This window comes from Juglans microcarpa x Juglans regia, chromosome 5S (assembly GCF_004785595.1).
Source record: "Juglans microcarpa x Juglans regia isolate MS1-56 chromosome 5S, Jm3101_v1.0, whole genome shotgun sequence".
Classification (NCBI taxonomy): domain Eukaryota; kingdom Viridiplantae; phylum Streptophyta; class Magnoliopsida; order Fagales; family Juglandaceae; genus Juglans; species Juglans microcarpa x Juglans regia.
The window spans coordinates 29,158,826-29,174,609 of record NC_054603.1 but is presented as its reverse complement, the minus strand read 5'-3'; the positions used below and the strand labels follow the sequence as shown (position 1 = coordinate 29,174,609).

The following is a 15,784-nucleotide window of genomic DNA, read 5'->3' as shown; positions in this document are numbered from 1 at the left end:
AAAAATATTTTAAATAAAATATATTTGTATTTGATATTTTTTTATATAATTTGATTTTATAAAAGTATTGACATCTTATAATATTATTATGAATTATATTATAAAAAAATTCGGTATGTAATTTAAAAAATTAGAAAATCATTACAAATACTATGCAATCATTTGTGGGACTCACATCTATTAATTCTCTAACAACTTAAAATCATTTCATCTCACTTCCAATTCAAACACTTAAAATTTTCAAAAATCATCTCAACTTATCTCATCACAATTTTTTGAAACTCAAATCGAGTTATAAACATTGAATAACTCTTGTTATTCTACTAACTGGTTATTTTAAAAAAAATTCTAAACTTTATTTACACAAGTAAGACAAATAACTTTTACAATATAGTTAAGGATTACAGAAATTTAAGGAACTAAGTTCATAGAAATAACTATATTAAAGTATGATAAAATTATATTCTCATACTGGTGTGTAAAGCATTCGTACTAATGTACTTACGTAATATAATTTGATTAGAAAAATAAATTTTAAAATTTAAATCTCATAAGTCAAATTTTTTACTAATATATATGGTGTGCTATATTCACCAACTTAATAATAGAATAACTAAGTATAAGAAGTTAGTCACAACTCAACGTCTAAAAGTGAGTAATCCTCAACTATTAAGAGTTAAAAACCCGAGTAGTCAATGTGAAAGAGATCTCATGATATCTAGAATTAGCCAATTCATCGCCAAATCCATTTATTTTGTTAAAACTGGCTATGGATGATTCATATCTTTTCATATTAGTAGAAATTTAAAACTCGCTACTTTTGAATTCAAATCTGCTATCTTCCAAGTTCCAACACCCATCGTACTTCCGCTTCTTTTTATTGGTGTTGTAAGCGCACTAGCATCGGTCTCATCATAAGGAGTTTTTATCAAAATTTGATAATTTGGAGGTTAAAATGTTTGCATTGGATTCGGTATACTATCAAAGCTCAAGCTTTAAGCTACAGTACCTTCATCTTCATCTCTATATTTAAAGACCTACTATTCATTCTCTATTCCTATTATTTTGTTATAAAATGCATTTCTTATATTTCTATAATTTATGTAATGTAATTCTTTCATTTTTTCTTTTGAGTGCCTTTTTTACTAACATTACTGCATGGTGGGTGTTGATGTATTTTCTGGCCGTAACAATATAAATGACCTTTTGGTTAGTATTAATAATTTAAGTATCAAATTAAATTATTAATGTATAAATGATTAGTGTAATTGTAAAATATGAAAAAAAAATTAAAAGTATTATTATTAAAAAATAATATTATATTATTATTTTGATGAATCTAATAGCTAATCTAATGTGGAGTTATGGATAAGGAAGTTTTAAATTTATGAAAAATATATACTTTTTATCAAATTTTAAAAATAAATTTGATGAAATCAATCCTAATGCTCTAAGTTTGTAACTGTTGTTGCGGGTCTGGCCCAAAACCAACGCCACGTGAATCTCAAGCAGCGTGCAACAAAGGAGTTTGTCTCTGACCCAATTTCTTCACAGCCATTCGTATGGTAATCATTATTCACTGCAAAGAACGAAAAGAAAAACAAACCAAAACCCAAAAACCATCGCTCTCTCTCCATGACTCTTTCAGACTCGCCTCGCTGCATCCCATTCGACGCAAGTCGTTCGATAGTGGACTCCATGGATCCTACTCGGGAGTTTGTCAAGAATGTTAAGCGTCTGATAGTTAAGGTTACGTATGGAAACACGCATTATTGTCTGCACTACTCAACTTTTGCTTCTTATTTCTTTTTCTGTTCTTTTGTTTTTAGTATATTTTGGGCTGTGTTCCACTGTTCTTGGCATTTGCTTTGGCAGATTCTTATGTCTGTTTGCACCAATATGTTCACTTTTGTAGTTAGGCCTTTAGTGCTTTTCTGTAGTTAGGACTATATATAATAATTATGTATTGATTTTGCATGAGCATTGAGAGTGCTCTTAATATTGTTTCTCATTTGGGGGTCAAACCTTGAACCCAAAAATAATTTATGGTAACGAGATTATATATGTGCCAAGTTACAATTTAAAAAAATCAAATCTTTTCTAAATGAAAGGAAAAACCCATTTGCCTTTTAACTTGATGATATGATAATGAACCTTCTGACTTTTCCTACTGGCTGCGATTGCATGCGCAGAACCTCATCCTCCTATTTCATGTGTTCTTTGGGATATTTTCTTCTTCTTAGTTTAATGATGATGGTAATGATGAAGACGCAAGGCTTTTTGAACATTGCTTATAATGTTGGGCCTTTTCTGTGTGTTGGAGATAATGCCACAAAATAGAAAAATAGATCGACGATGTTCCAATTGTAATTTCCAGGGCAAGTTTCATCCACCAGATACACCTTGAGAAGATTCAAATACTTTTTTTTGGGTATGTGTTATTAGAATGATTATTGCTTGAGAAGACTGGAACACAATTCTAGCTACCTCCCTGGACGATTGACTCACGATTGGAGGTTTAATGGTAGACAAATGAATTGAAAGATGTTTAACTGAGAAGCAAATATTACATAAATTTCCTGACATGCATAAAAATCATATGAAGCATTTTTTATTTCCTCCATAGAAGAAACTCCGAGATTTACTGAAGGGGAAAAGAAACAAGAGAAACTCCTTTTCAAATTTCTCTCTTTTCGTTTTCCCAGATTTTTGCATCGTGATAATTAATTATGGCTTAACTGAGATTTGCTGATTCTTGTTGTTTTTGTCTGCATCATTGAAGGTCGGAACAGCAGTGGTTACGCGAGCTGATGGAAGACTGGCACTAGGAAGACTAGGAGCGCTCTGTGAGCAGGTACGTTGGGTTTAGCATAAATCCTTTTTTAAAATTAGAGAACGGATTTTCTAAATCTTGCGTGCTTTTGGAGAGGAAGTCTATGCTGTGAATGAAAAAGGAGAGAACATAATTGAATGGAAAAAATAAACTAGGAAGAGGCAGTTTTGTTGGTGTGATCATGGCAAGCTGTTCCACGAATTCTGAAAAGAGAACTTATTACTAATGTATTCAATCCCATAAAAGCTATAGTTGGTGTAGCTGATTATATTACCTTTCCAATGAAATCCTTGCAGCTTAAAGAATTAAACTCTCGAGGATATGAGGTTATTTTGGTTACTTCAGGCGCAGTTGGAGTTGGACGACAGAGGCTTAGATACAGAAAAGTTGCCAACAGCAGGTCCTTACTATTTCTATTTTCTTTTAACACATGCAAACACAGAATTGAAATCAGCCTCTTCCAATGGAAGTATTTCTATTTTCTATTTTCTGAACAGCATTGGTTGTCTATGCCATTTTCTTTATTTTAAAACGGTGGCATCTTGTACTCCTTGCCGAGCTGTGCACCCTTGGGATTAGTCGTAATGCTATTCCTGGACACCCATTGCCAATCCAAAAAAAAAAAAAACTTTAGCATCCCATTATTCTCTTGTTATCATCCTTTTTTTTCTCTGTCCCTCCCTGTCTCCCTCCGGAGTGGTGGATTTCACGTACATATACCATCTACAATTATTAATTTTTTTTGGAGGTGGGTATTAAAGAAACTGCAAAGAGAGTGCCTTGCCTGAAAAGAATCCTTTCATATTTTGCAGCTTTGCTGATCTACAAAGTCCACAAGATGAATTTGGTGGAAAGGCTTGTGCAGCCGTTGGGCAGAGTAGTCTCATGGCTCTTTATGATACCATGTTCAGCCAGGTATCTATATCATATTGAGTTTACTTTAGAAAAATGTGTTTGTCGAGATTTTCCTAACTACACACATGCATTAGCATGTTAGGAAATATCTAACAATTGTCACAGTCCACACTTGTTTTTTACCTCGCTTTTTCTATGGACTGAATTGTACTAATAGGGTCTCTTCTGTATGCAGCTTGATGTGACTTCTTCTCAACTTCTTGTTACCGATAGTGTTTTTAGGGATGAAGGTTTTAGAAAGCAACTTTCTGATACTGTCAACTCATTATTGGGTTTGAGGGTTATTCCTATTTTCAACGAGAATGATGCAGTGAGTACTAAGAAAGCTCCATACCAGGTAAGCAACTCCTAGTTGTATCTGAATTAGCACTTGAGATTTCACTTTTATTCTACAAGTTGCTTGTGATCTTTTTCCTTTCCGTTATTCCCCTTTGGTAAGGGATATTTGGCTGTGAAAATATAGTTTTTTTTGGTTATTTCTGGTAGTTCTTGTCATCATTCAGAGTAATGCTATACACCACATTCCCATCCTATTTTGATCATACTAAGTAGTATGTGGCACATTCATCACCATTAGATGATAAACAAACATGTAATAAATGATCATTTAATAGTGATAAATGTGCCACATCTTACTTAGTGGGATGAAATTAGGATGGTAGTATGATGTATAGAATTTTCCTATCATTAAATAAGGGCCACAATTATTGCCTGTGGCCTTTCGGCTTCCAAATCTTGTCAATTTCTAAGCAAAGCTAAGAAACTAGTCACCTATGGCTGTTTTGGTTCCATGCAGTCTCCAGTCACATTTTAAACTGGGCTGGCCACATGGGGCTTGATCCATAACTATCTATGGGAAGTCATATATCTAGTGCCCAAATTAGTGAAAGGAAACAAACTACACTAATGCCCACAAATGCTAATGCCCTTGGTGGGCTCCCTTCGTGATCATTCTTTATGCCTGTTTTTGCTATTATTTTTCAAATCCTTTATGTTATTCCCTTTATAATATGCCTCTGTATTCTGATCATAATAATAAATGCAGGATTCTTCTGGTATATTTTGGGATAATGACAGTTTGGCAGGGTTATTGGCTTCAGAACTAAAAGCTGACCTCCTTGTTATGTTGAGCGATGTGGAGGGCCTCTATAGTTGTCCTCCGAGTGACCCAAAATCAAAGCTAATTCATACATATATAAAAATGAAACATCAAGAAGAAATCACATTTGGAGACAAGTCCAGGTTGGGAAGGGGAGGTATGACTGCTAAAGTTGAAGCTGCTGTATGTGCAGCTGATGCTGGCATACCTGTTGTTATCACAAGGTATTATTTCATCATTTGGTTATTTAAGTCATGGTTTTGGATGTTAAAATGTTGGATGTTATGTGCTGTTCTTGGTCACTCTATATTGATTTTGAACTTCTTTGAAGTGGTTATGCCACTGACAACATAATAAAAGTACTTCAAGGAGAGCATCTTGGTACCCTCTTTCATAAAGACGCGCATTTATGGACTTTAGCCAGAGAAGTTGGTGCACGTACCATGGCAGCTGCCGCACGGGAATGTTCTAGACAGCTTCAGGTAGTAACATCTTGTATTCTTAAGTGTCAAAAGTTCAAAATCAGCTGGTGTGTCTTCTATCACTATAAATTCCCTTGGGGGCTCGAGTTTCATCGTATGTACTTGTGAACATTCTGGATACTTAAAATCTGTTGTATATCATGGAGGTAGTTTATATTGACAGCTTCGGCATGTTTTCTGGATTGCTTCACTGCAGGCCCAACAACCTCAAGAAAGGAGGAAAATACTGCTGGACATAGCGGATGCCCTGGAGGCTAATGAAAGTATGATTCTGGTTGAGAATGAAGCTGATGTTTCTGCTGCACAGTTGGCTGGTTATGAGAAGTCACTAATATCTCGTTTGGCCTTGACTCCAAGGAAGGCAAGTGCTTATTGCATACAGTTATTGAAATTTTGACAATGAATTTGAACATCTATTTACACTATTTTGTGTAATTTTCTAATGATGTTCTGTATACTTTTAGAAGGTTGTCTCATTTAGTCATTGTGTTGTTCAGATCTATAGTCTTGCAAAATCTGTTCGCAAACTTGCAGAGATGGAAGAACCCATTGCTCGTGTTTTAAGCAGAACAGAGGTCAGGACTCTTAGAGCTTTGTTGATTTGGTAAATAGAACCAAACATGGATAAGGTTTTTTTTTTTTTTTTTTTAAAAGATCTTTGTCAATCCAGAAGTATTTCAACCATATATGATAATAAATTAGAAATTCTTTGAAATTCAGTCATGTTGCTTCCAAGGGAAGTTTAGGATTTGAACTATAATCATCTGGGTAGATGTGAAAATCATGCATATGTTTTTCTTTCAACAACATTTGAAGCATATTTGAGTATCATTAGGTCATTTGGTACTTACATTGGCACTTCTGATGACTGCTTTTGCCTCCAGCTTGCAGATGGGCTCATCTTAGAGAAAACAACAAGTCCTTTGGGTGTCCTCCTGGTTGTTTTTGAGTCTCGACCTGATGCCCTGGTACAGGTGAAAGTCAGGATCCCTTATTATCACAACAGAATTCATAATTGCTAAGGACACTGAAGACGACTCTCTGAAACAAAATTTTTATATGAATGGTTCATTCTGTTTTATTGGGCAGAACTTGCCAAAACGTTGAATGATTGGCATGGACTTTCTTGGAAAGGAATTGCAAGGAATGTTGTGTCTTGGGAGTGATGTGTCTCAGTCACGCCCATAAGCCAAGCAAAACTTCTTGTGTCAACCCTAATGAAATCTTCATGCTAAAAGATCAACTAAATCTGACCATGCTTTAATGTAAAATGAACCAAATATGCGATTTCTTTCATCAATACACTAGAATGAACCCTAATGAAATCTTCAAGTTAAAAGATCGACTAAATCTGACCTTACTTTAATATAATATGAACCAAATGGCCCCAGTGATTTTAATAATGCACTAAAATGAACACCGACTTGCTAAAAGTAATTATAGACCATTCCTACAACTCTAAGAGATAAATATGAACAAAAATCTCAGAAGACTTTATCCTAGGTACTTGAAGACCTAAAATCTACTGCTAATTGGAATGACTTTTTTATTTTCATTTGCAAGCCTTTGATTTAGGTGTTTAGTGATTTCATCAATACACTAGAATGAACACTGATCTTGTTAGAAGTGATTAGATCATTCCTACCACTCTAACAGATAAATAAGAATAAAAATCTTAGAAGACTTTATCCTAGGTACTTACAGACCTAAAATCTACTGCTCATTGGAATTTCCTTTTCATTTTCATGGGCAAGCCCTCATTTTAGGTGCCCAAAGGAGGACACATTTTCTGTAGTTTGGTATAAGGAGTAGAAGAGGACTTCGGATATATGCCCTACTGAAACCATAGAAGTAGGAACAAAAACTGAAGTCATTTATGGGATTTTCTATGCCATATGCACAATTCTCATGCAACATAGACTCATACTCACCTTGCTAGAAAACTTCTAATCTATTTGGTATGCTATCATCATCATCTTTTTTTGTTGTTATTGTTGGTGGTGGTGGTGCTATTATTGTTGTTATTATTTTTATTATATAATTGTTCAGTCCAGTTGGTGAGCTGGGAGGACTAATCTAACATTTGTTATATGACAACTGGTTGAGCTTCAAGCTTATGTCTACAAAGGTTTTGCTACATGTTTTCCATATTATCTTGATAGTTACCATTTTCCTTTTTATAATAATTTAATAGATAGCTTCACTTGCAATTCGAAGTGGGAATGGTCTACTGCTTAAAGGAGGAAAAGAAGCCAAGCGTTCAAATGTGGCATTGCACAAGGTTTGGTTCCAGAAGTTCATGCAATTTCTTCTTGATCAAGTTGGAGTGTAGCATTATCTGAGTTTAGCTATTGTTTCACTATTTCTTATTCCTTTTCTTTGCTTCCATAGGTCATTACTTCAGCAATCCCAGGTAGTGTAGGTAGCAAACTTATTGGACTTGTGACTTCCAGAGAGGAGATTCCTGATCTGCTGAAGGTATGTACTGACATTCGATACTATTATGGTTCTTTAAAGAAAAAGAAATTATTTAACTTATTTAATTGTGTGACAGCTTGATGATGTGATAGATCTTGTGATCCCTAGAGGCAGTAATAAGCTCATTTCTAAAATCAAGAGTTCGACAAAAATTCCTGTTCTTGGTCATGCTGGTAAGAAGAATAGAATGGCTAATTTTTTAATTTAGTAAAATAGAGCTTCAAGTAAAGGTGCTATATTTACCATGCAGATGGAGTTTGTCATATTTATGTTGACAAGTCAGCTAATATAGATATGACGAAACACATTCTTCACGATGCAAAGCTGGATTATCCTGCAGCCTGTAATGCAATGGTATTTTCAGTTTGCTTTCCAGAACTGTTACAGATCTTCACTACATCTTTGATTTGTTACACTCTCTTGGATTTATGTACTGTGCAATTCTCAGGAAACGCTTCTTGTACACAAAGATTTGCTAAGTGAAGGTGGACTCGATGAACTTCTCCTTGAACTCCAATTGGAAGGTATGACTTTTGTCTGTCTAAAGACCATCCTTTTAAAAAATGCGTTCATGTCATAAAGTATATAGCTTTGATAACCTGTCAGGGTGATTGAACAATTTCCATGAAATACTTCTGTTAATTTGACAGCTTTCTTGATTCCTAGATAGTATCAATGGACCTAGGTTTTTGTAGCTTGGCCTACGCTGCATGAGAATTTTAAATATTTTATTTGTGGTTAAAAAATCAACAGGAGTTGGACATGTCAACAATGATTTTAAAATTGAACTGGACCAACCGGCTGTTGAATTGTCTTGATTGTATTTGTCACATGCCCTCCAAGTGTTTTGATCATGTAGTAGTCTCATTGCAAGCAGCCCTTTGAAAAAGGGACTTTGGTGTTATAACGAATTATAGGGATTCTCCTCTAATGCGAGTTCATCTGTTGCACAGCTGTTACTCTATATGGTGGGCCGAGAGCCAGCAATTTGTTGAATATAGCAGAAGCAAGTTCGTTGCATCATGAATACAGCTCAAAGGCTTGCACAATTGAAATAGTAGATGATGTGTTTGCTGCCATTGACCACATCAATCAACATGGGAGGCATGTTGGAATCCCTCAGATTTCATTTTCTTGTGTTTCTGTTTGTACATAAATAGGTGAAGGCTGTAATTAGTGTTTCTAATTCTCTCTCTTCCTCAATGTAGTGCTCATACTGATTGCATCATTACTGAAGATATTGAAGTTGCCGAAGCTTTCCTGCGCCAAGTTGACAGGTAGCTTTGCTTTTTGCCAACTGATCAGTTTATGGCATAAGAGAGAATAAATAGGATATACCATTGGCCGCCCATCAGGAATTGAGAAGTAAGCACACAATATAATACCCAAAAGAAATCCTTGAAAAGCATTGAAATGGTGTTATTTTGGAATCCCAGCAATCACCAGGAACCCCCATCCCATCGGTATCATCATTGCTCACACAGTTCTTATTAACCAAACTTGATTCTCTAAGTTCATAACGTTATTTCATACCCTTCATAGTAGCAGATTTGACCATTGTCCAGAAATTCAGAAACCAATTCAAGAAGTATCTCTTTCCCTATTTTCTCTGTAACTAGCAGCAAGACCATTTGTTATTTTCACTACTCCTACCAGCATTGTTGGGCCTCTAGTCTCTAACAGCTGGTCCACTCCTCAGCTTAGCTTCGGTAATTTAGTTAGTCTGGAATCTGGATTACAACCTTTCATTTCACTTTGATGATTGCTTTTCCTTTTTCCTTAGATTATTATTTTCAATTCTATTAAGACTATGATTTCGCTCCTGGACTTTCTAAAAGGTCCTCTGAATAGCATGTGACATTTAAATGAACTTTAGAGATTAAGGTCGTACAGGTACTATAATCTTTAAGTGAATTTTGATACTTTAAAGTGTTAGTAATCTAATGATTATGCCCTCATTAAATACTGGTTGAACGAATAATGTCTCCTAATTTTTGCACTCCTTTTATGTTCTCGTTGCAATCTTGCTTTCCCATCTACAGTGCTGCAGTGTTCCATAATGCAAGTACACGATTCTGTGATGGAGCACGCTTTGGGCTTGGTGCAGAGGTAATAGGATCTTCAACTGTCCTCGTGGTATAAGAAAATTTTGCTTTGCTTTCTCTCCATTTCAATCTGTTGGTTCTAATTAATTTGTGAGCAGGTTGGTATAAGTACGAGCCGGATTCATGCTCGAGGTCCTGTCGGAGTAGAAGGACTACTAACAACACGATGGTATGAGAATTCTGCATGTTTTTTTCTTACACTACGATTTACTGACATGAGTAAAACTTGTCATGATATGATCAGGCATAAGATCTCAGAAGTCAATGTCAATGTTCTGTAAAAGATTAATTTATGTTCTTTTTGTTATGACTAATCCTCCATTGTTAAACCAGGATTCTGCGAGGTTGCGGGCAGGTGGTGGATGGTGATAAAGGGGTTAGTTACACGCACAAGGTTCTGAAACAATCCTAGCTTTTCAGCAACATATCTGTACAGGACACTGCAACTTGCAGCTGTTTCCCTTGACATGCCATCATGTCTTACTTTCGGTTTAGCTATAATATCCAAATGCTCCTGAGATATGTATTATAATATAAGATAGAAGAACATATATTTTTTCCCATTTCCAGATTCCAATTACTGGAATCATTCTTGGTGCAAAACTAATTCAAGTATCTTTTTTAAATGAATGATTTTCCATAATGGGTGGAAAAGGATATCGTGATTAACAGTTTTGGTTGAAGTACTAGTGATAGCCATTTGAATACCAGATTACAGGGGATTTAGCTCTTTTTTGCATGACATGTAGCACACTGCCACCTAGAGATGATTGACTAGTGGCTGGGTAGACTACTTTGCCATACCCCACGCCGCCAGATATATAACCTCACCTGTTTTCACTGGCTGTTTAGATAATCGGGACAGGATAACAAGTTTCAGAATCTCTCGAAATGTAAACAAAACGACCCTGCTACTTAATCCTCAAACAACAGAGTATTTGCACTAAAAAATGCTTCCCGTGATTTGAACATTGGTTTTCTTGAAGAATGTTAGTTATAGTCCTATGGTGTGTAAGTCTCGTCTACTATTTTTTAAAAAAAATGGGATTCATCATTAAAAAAATAAAATCTTCATGTGATTCCCATATTTAAATAATTTTTTCAAAGAAAGTGCGCAAGACTTGCAACTACAAATATCATTTCTCTTGCTCTGATTATATCTAACGTTTACCCCCCTTTAACTGCAAATCATTGTTGCAAAACGGGTCTTGTATTAAACTCTACCACTGGAAAACCCAAATAAATGAGTAGTTGAATTATGTCAAATCTTCTTAGGATTTGTATCTGCAAAACAGGTTCGAAGAAATGAAACTCCAAAGGAAAGCTTACGATAATGTTTTGGGGTTCTAGTAAAGTACTAGTAATCAATCATACAGCATGAGATTTTTCGTTTTTTTTAAAAAAAAAAAAAAAAAAAAAAAAAAAAAAAAAAAAAAAAAAAAAGAAAAGGGAGGGATCTCCTGAGTAATTTATTTGACCAAATAGAAGTGAGAGTTGATTTATGGTCTCATATTTCACCATCCCACAATTCTTGGAGGCTTTTGTAAGGACTGCAACTCTCGTGGATGGCAAAATCACCTCGGAGGAGCCTTTGCTGCATCACACACCAGTAGTATAAAACAAGTTTGTCTTCAACTATACTGTATACGAATGTAAGTAAGCATACAATTAAGCTCGTGAACACATGTATTGTTTGGAAGCGTGTGGATATAGTTATATAATACCTGGTGGATTCCTGATAATTTTGAGATGAGTTCTGGAGGAATGAACCAGTCGAATAAACTCAAATTCTCCTTGATCCTAGATTCATTTACACTCTTTGGTAGGACACTGTGACCGCTCTGGATACCCCATCGCAGAGCTACTTGTGCTGGCGACTTGTTAAGCTTTTCAGCAATTTCAATCAGTATTGGTTCCTTCAAGACTTCCCCCTTTACCCATGACCCTGGAGATCCTAGAGGAGAATAGGCCTGGAAAGAGAAATTGCATTAATATCACATCAAGAACAAAGTCTCAGCCTGTAAGTTATGCTAAATGTCTAATGGTGACAAATTTAGCTACAAAATGAACGGACAAATATTGTATTTGATCCTTAATTTTGTCATCTCTAGTCACACTTACCATGTTGCATGTTTTAAGTGGCTACCATTGAAGTGGTTGACATATGAATCCATGCGCCACATCAACAAGCGTGACTAAAATGACAAGATTTAAGATGAAAAGTATCATTGCTCTAATGACAGTAATACCGAGAGGAGAACGCCAGTTGATTTGCACAAGTTATGAAGAGCAGGCTGCTGCCAGACAGGGTGGCATTCCACTTGATTGACTGCAGGTGGAACTTTTGCATATTTGAGCAAGTCTTGCAGCTTCTTCGTGGAGAAGTTGCTGACTCCAATCGCGCGTGCCTGACCGGATGAGTAAAGGCCCTCCATTGCATTCCATGTCTCTGGAAGACATAAGGGAGCCATGACTTCAGGGTCGAAGCCCCGTGAGCCTGGTTTTGTCCTAATTGGCCAATGAATCTGTAGCACAACATCGTATATTCCAAAATCATTTCAGACCCTTCAGTCATTGCAGTTGATCTAGCTCTCAATATATGCAGAACAAAAAGCCGCACATAAACCAGAGGAAATTTTTCATGGAGTGCTAAAGACATACAAGATAGAGATCAATGTATTCAAGTTGCAGATCTTGTAAACTCTTACTCAAAGCCTTTGAGACGTCTTCAGGAGCATGGTCACTACACCTGAAAACATTGCAATTTTTTGTCGGGAAAGGCCAATAGTCTTTACACAAACAGAAAGGCCATACGGGCTTCAAAACAAAATCACTGAGCTGAACAACTCGATAATATCAAAATGAAAGAATCTAAGAGTTAAAGATAAAATAAAACCAGCATGAGATGAAATAGATACCAAAGTTTAGATGTGATAAACATCTCACTACGCTGCACCACCCCAGAGGAAAATAGTTCCTTCAATGCCACCCCAACCTGCATCATGTCAACATAACTCAAATGACTTGTATAAGATTTATGAAAAACTTATCCCCTCAAACTCTCACTCTTTTTATAATGTGACATAAACTATCCAGAATTGTCTCCAAATTTGAAATAATAATAATGACAAATTATTCCTTACTAAGATCTAGTGCTTTAAACGGATGAAAATATATGATATGATATTAATGATTGGATCTGAAAGGAAAGTGGGAATCTTAGAAAGAGATATGCTTTGAGGGGTAAACCGAAAAACTTTGGTAGTTTGGTGTTATGCTAGAAAAAAAAACTAAGGAAGATTTTCTTTCTTTTTTTTTTTTTTTCAAGTAAACCACGGGACTGGGGTTTACTCTGTAGAGTGGGTCCGAAGGCCCTGATTTGGAGAGGTTCCATGACATTAAAAAAAAAAAAAATTGCATTCATAACTAGAGATAGCTAGTGTTGAGAAAAGAAGTACCAGCAGTAATAAAATATAAACCAACGTATATATTAGAAAAACTGTTGGAAAAAGATTACGATTTCATGGGCCATACATAAAACGACCTATATAAAAGTAGGAAAATAAAGGGTACCTCTTTCTCATTGTCATATACACTAGCACAGTCAATATGCCTATAACCAGCCTGCATAAAATTGAAGCACAATCTCTGAGGAATTTAATTTTAACCATACCCATTTTTTCTCATACTATGTTCTGAAATCAAAGAAGCAAGAACCCATATGAAAAAAGGGAACCTTGACTGCGGAAATGACAGCTTCACCTACAACACCTGGAGGAGCTTTCCAGGTTCCAAGACCAACAGAGGGAACTTTAGCTCCGTTATTGAGATCAAAATATCGAGCTTCTTGATCCATAATCTTCTGCAGAAATATATAGCCAAAGTCATGATAAAGACCAATGCCAACTTCGAATAGAAACAGGATAAAATATCGTTAAGAAGATAAAGAAAGAAAGAGAGAAAATAGAAACAATGACAACAACAATATGGGAAACCCCTACACTTCCAAGTGCAATCAATTCTTTTGTTTTTTTATTAGGTTTTTAAAGGGCATACATGGTCGACCCAACTGGGGAGAGGACGCTATTATACCTGTTTTGAGCAGACGTTTCAGAAGAAAGAGATCTGAGAACTAAAATGGCGAATAGGTAGAATAAAATTTTAGAGCGAAATCACAGCAACAGGTGATTGTTTGTTTGTTTGTTTGTTTGTTCATGCCCAAACCGTTCATTGAAATGATTGGAAAATTGCTCACCCTTGAGGCATTCGCGGCAAAAGAGTAGGATCCATCAATGAGTCAGAAGGCACATAGATTAATTTGAACCCAAACTGTTTAATTGATCACGCTTTAAACACTCAGCACAATCCATATAAACAAACTTAGGTGGTATAGCAGCACTAGCCATGATAAAAAAGTCTAAGTTCTGGGCACATTTTCATTGGTTGGGTCGTCTTTTTTTTTTCGTAGATAGATGAGATGAATAGAAATTAAAGTTAAAAATTAAATAAAATATTATTAGAATATATTTTTTAATATTATTTTTATTTTAAAATTTAAAAAAGTTGAATTGTTTATTTTATTTTATATAGAAATTTGAAAAAGTTATAATGATTAGATGAGATGAGATTAGTTGAGAGGAATTGTGAAAACAAACGACACTGGATTGTCAATTAAAAACAATTTGCTTTGATTCAACAAGTGTATCTGTTAAGAAATAATCTCACATTGTTTGTGGATAAAATTTTAGGCATATTTATAAGGAATGAACAATTCTCTCTTGTAGTAACTAGTTTTATGAGATGAGTTAGACCATGAATTTCTTTATGGTATCGGAGCCTGCCATAGGACGAATGGAGGCTCACACTACTTATCTCGTGATAAGGACAAAAAAAATATTAGCATGCACGTAAGGGAGGGTGTTGAAAAATAATCTTATATTATCTGTGAACAAAATCTTGAGTATGTTTATAAAGAATGAACAATTCTCTCTTATAAAACTAGTTTTATAAGATGAATTAGGTACATAAATTTCTTGAGTATCAATATGTTATAATTTGATGCAACACAAAGGGTCTTTCTTTTATATTTCTTCTTTTATTATATTATTTTTATTCTATTATTAGTTTATTATATAGATATATAATTATCTAGACATATAAAATATAGAAAAAAGGGGTATAAAAGATACTGTAATCACATATTTTTTTTTCTTACAGGAGAACTAATTCACTTTTACCATTTCAATATTCTTATTCATAGAAGCGATTACTTTAAGAGAAAATATATTTGCAATCATAAATTGTGCAACCATCGCGTAATCGTTTTAAAAAAAATAAATAAAACATGAGATTCATATGAAAAAAATTAATTTTTTAATAGTAAATCTTACTCTTTTTTAAAATGATTACATAGCAGCTACGCACTTCACAATTATATGTAGAATTACTTATGCAGTTTACGCTATCAGAAATCTTCGCAATGACAATATCATTAAATATTGCAGAGCTCATATTATATCATATATATATGTCTATCTAAAAAAATTTTAAAAAAAAACCGTTGATGTAATTTTTCGGCATGCCTAAACTAAAAAATACAGTGGAAAGATCCAAGATGATTGTTGGGCATTGATACTGTGTTTGGATGTTCATCTATAAAATAAATGATAAGTAAAACGTATGAAATATAAATGGATATTCAAACACAGAGATTTACGTGATTTGACAAAAAAGATCTACATCCATTGGTCGTTTGGGGATGAAATCTTCTATATTTGATGATTTGTACAGGCTCTCATAGTCTCATATATCTCTCAATATAATGAACGAAATTAGGATTTGATAGAAGTTGAAGATAGTGCCTCTCTTGAGA

At 34.8% G+C, this 15,784-nt stretch overlaps 2 protein-coding genes across 6 annotated transcripts; one reads left to right on the top strand and one right to left on the bottom strand.

Moving 5' to 3' along the window:
- Positions 1-1,554: 1,554 nt before the first annotated feature.
- LOC121268162 (delta-1-pyrroline-5-carboxylate synthase-like) lies at positions 1,555-10,583 on the top strand. Of its 3 annotated transcripts, none has more exons than XM_041172292.1 (20): positions 1,555-1,749; positions 2,783-2,854; positions 3,130-3,233; positions 3,646-3,748; positions 3,924-4,085; positions 4,794-5,071; positions 5,179-5,329; positions 5,526-5,690; positions 5,827-5,904; positions 6,214-6,303; positions 7,524-7,610; positions 7,721-7,807; positions 7,884-7,980; positions 8,058-8,161; positions 8,256-8,331; positions 8,761-8,911; positions 9,016-9,084; positions 9,850-9,916; positions 10,011-10,081; positions 10,246-10,583. In XM_041172292.1, exons 1-20 carry the CDS (start codon positions 1,636-1,638, stop codon positions 10,322-10,324), a joined length of 2,205 nt encoding a protein of 734 aa, XP_041028226.1. In that variant the 5' UTR covers positions 1,555-1,635; the 3' UTR covers positions 10,325-10,583. The 3 variants fall into 3 exon arrangements, with proteins under 3 accessions (XP_041028226.1, XP_041028227.1, XP_041028228.1); XM_041172293.1 differs by lacking the exon at positions 1,555-1,749 and adding an exon at positions 1,862-2,256; XM_041172294.1 differs by lacking the exon at positions 1,555-1,749 and adding an exon at positions 2,293-2,516.
- Positions 10,584-11,139: 556 nt separating this feature from the next.
- LOC121266886 (NADPH-dependent aldo-keto reductase, chloroplastic-like) lies at positions 11,140-14,303 on the bottom strand. 3 transcript variants are annotated; one of them, XM_041170732.1, is made up of 8 exons: positions 14,168-14,303; positions 13,649-13,774; positions 13,486-13,536; positions 12,831-12,907; positions 12,574-12,661; positions 12,162-12,437; positions 11,637-11,882; positions 11,140-11,506 (listed from the first exon to the last, which is right to left on the bottom strand). In XM_041170732.1, the coding sequence occupies exons 2-8, from the start codon at positions 13,766-13,768 to the stop codon at positions 11,420-11,422; spliced, it is 945 nt and encodes a 314-aa protein (XP_041026666.1). In that variant the 5' UTR covers positions 13,769-13,774; positions 14,168-14,303; the 3' UTR covers positions 11,140-11,419. The 3 variants fall into 3 exon arrangements, with proteins under 3 accessions (XP_041026666.1, XP_041026665.1, XP_041026667.1); XM_041170731.1 differs by having other exon boundaries at positions 14,005-14,248; XM_041170733.1 differs by lacking the exon at positions 14,168-14,303 and adding an exon at positions 13,916-13,987.
- Between the last annotated feature and the right edge of the window lie 1,481 nt (positions 14,304-15,784).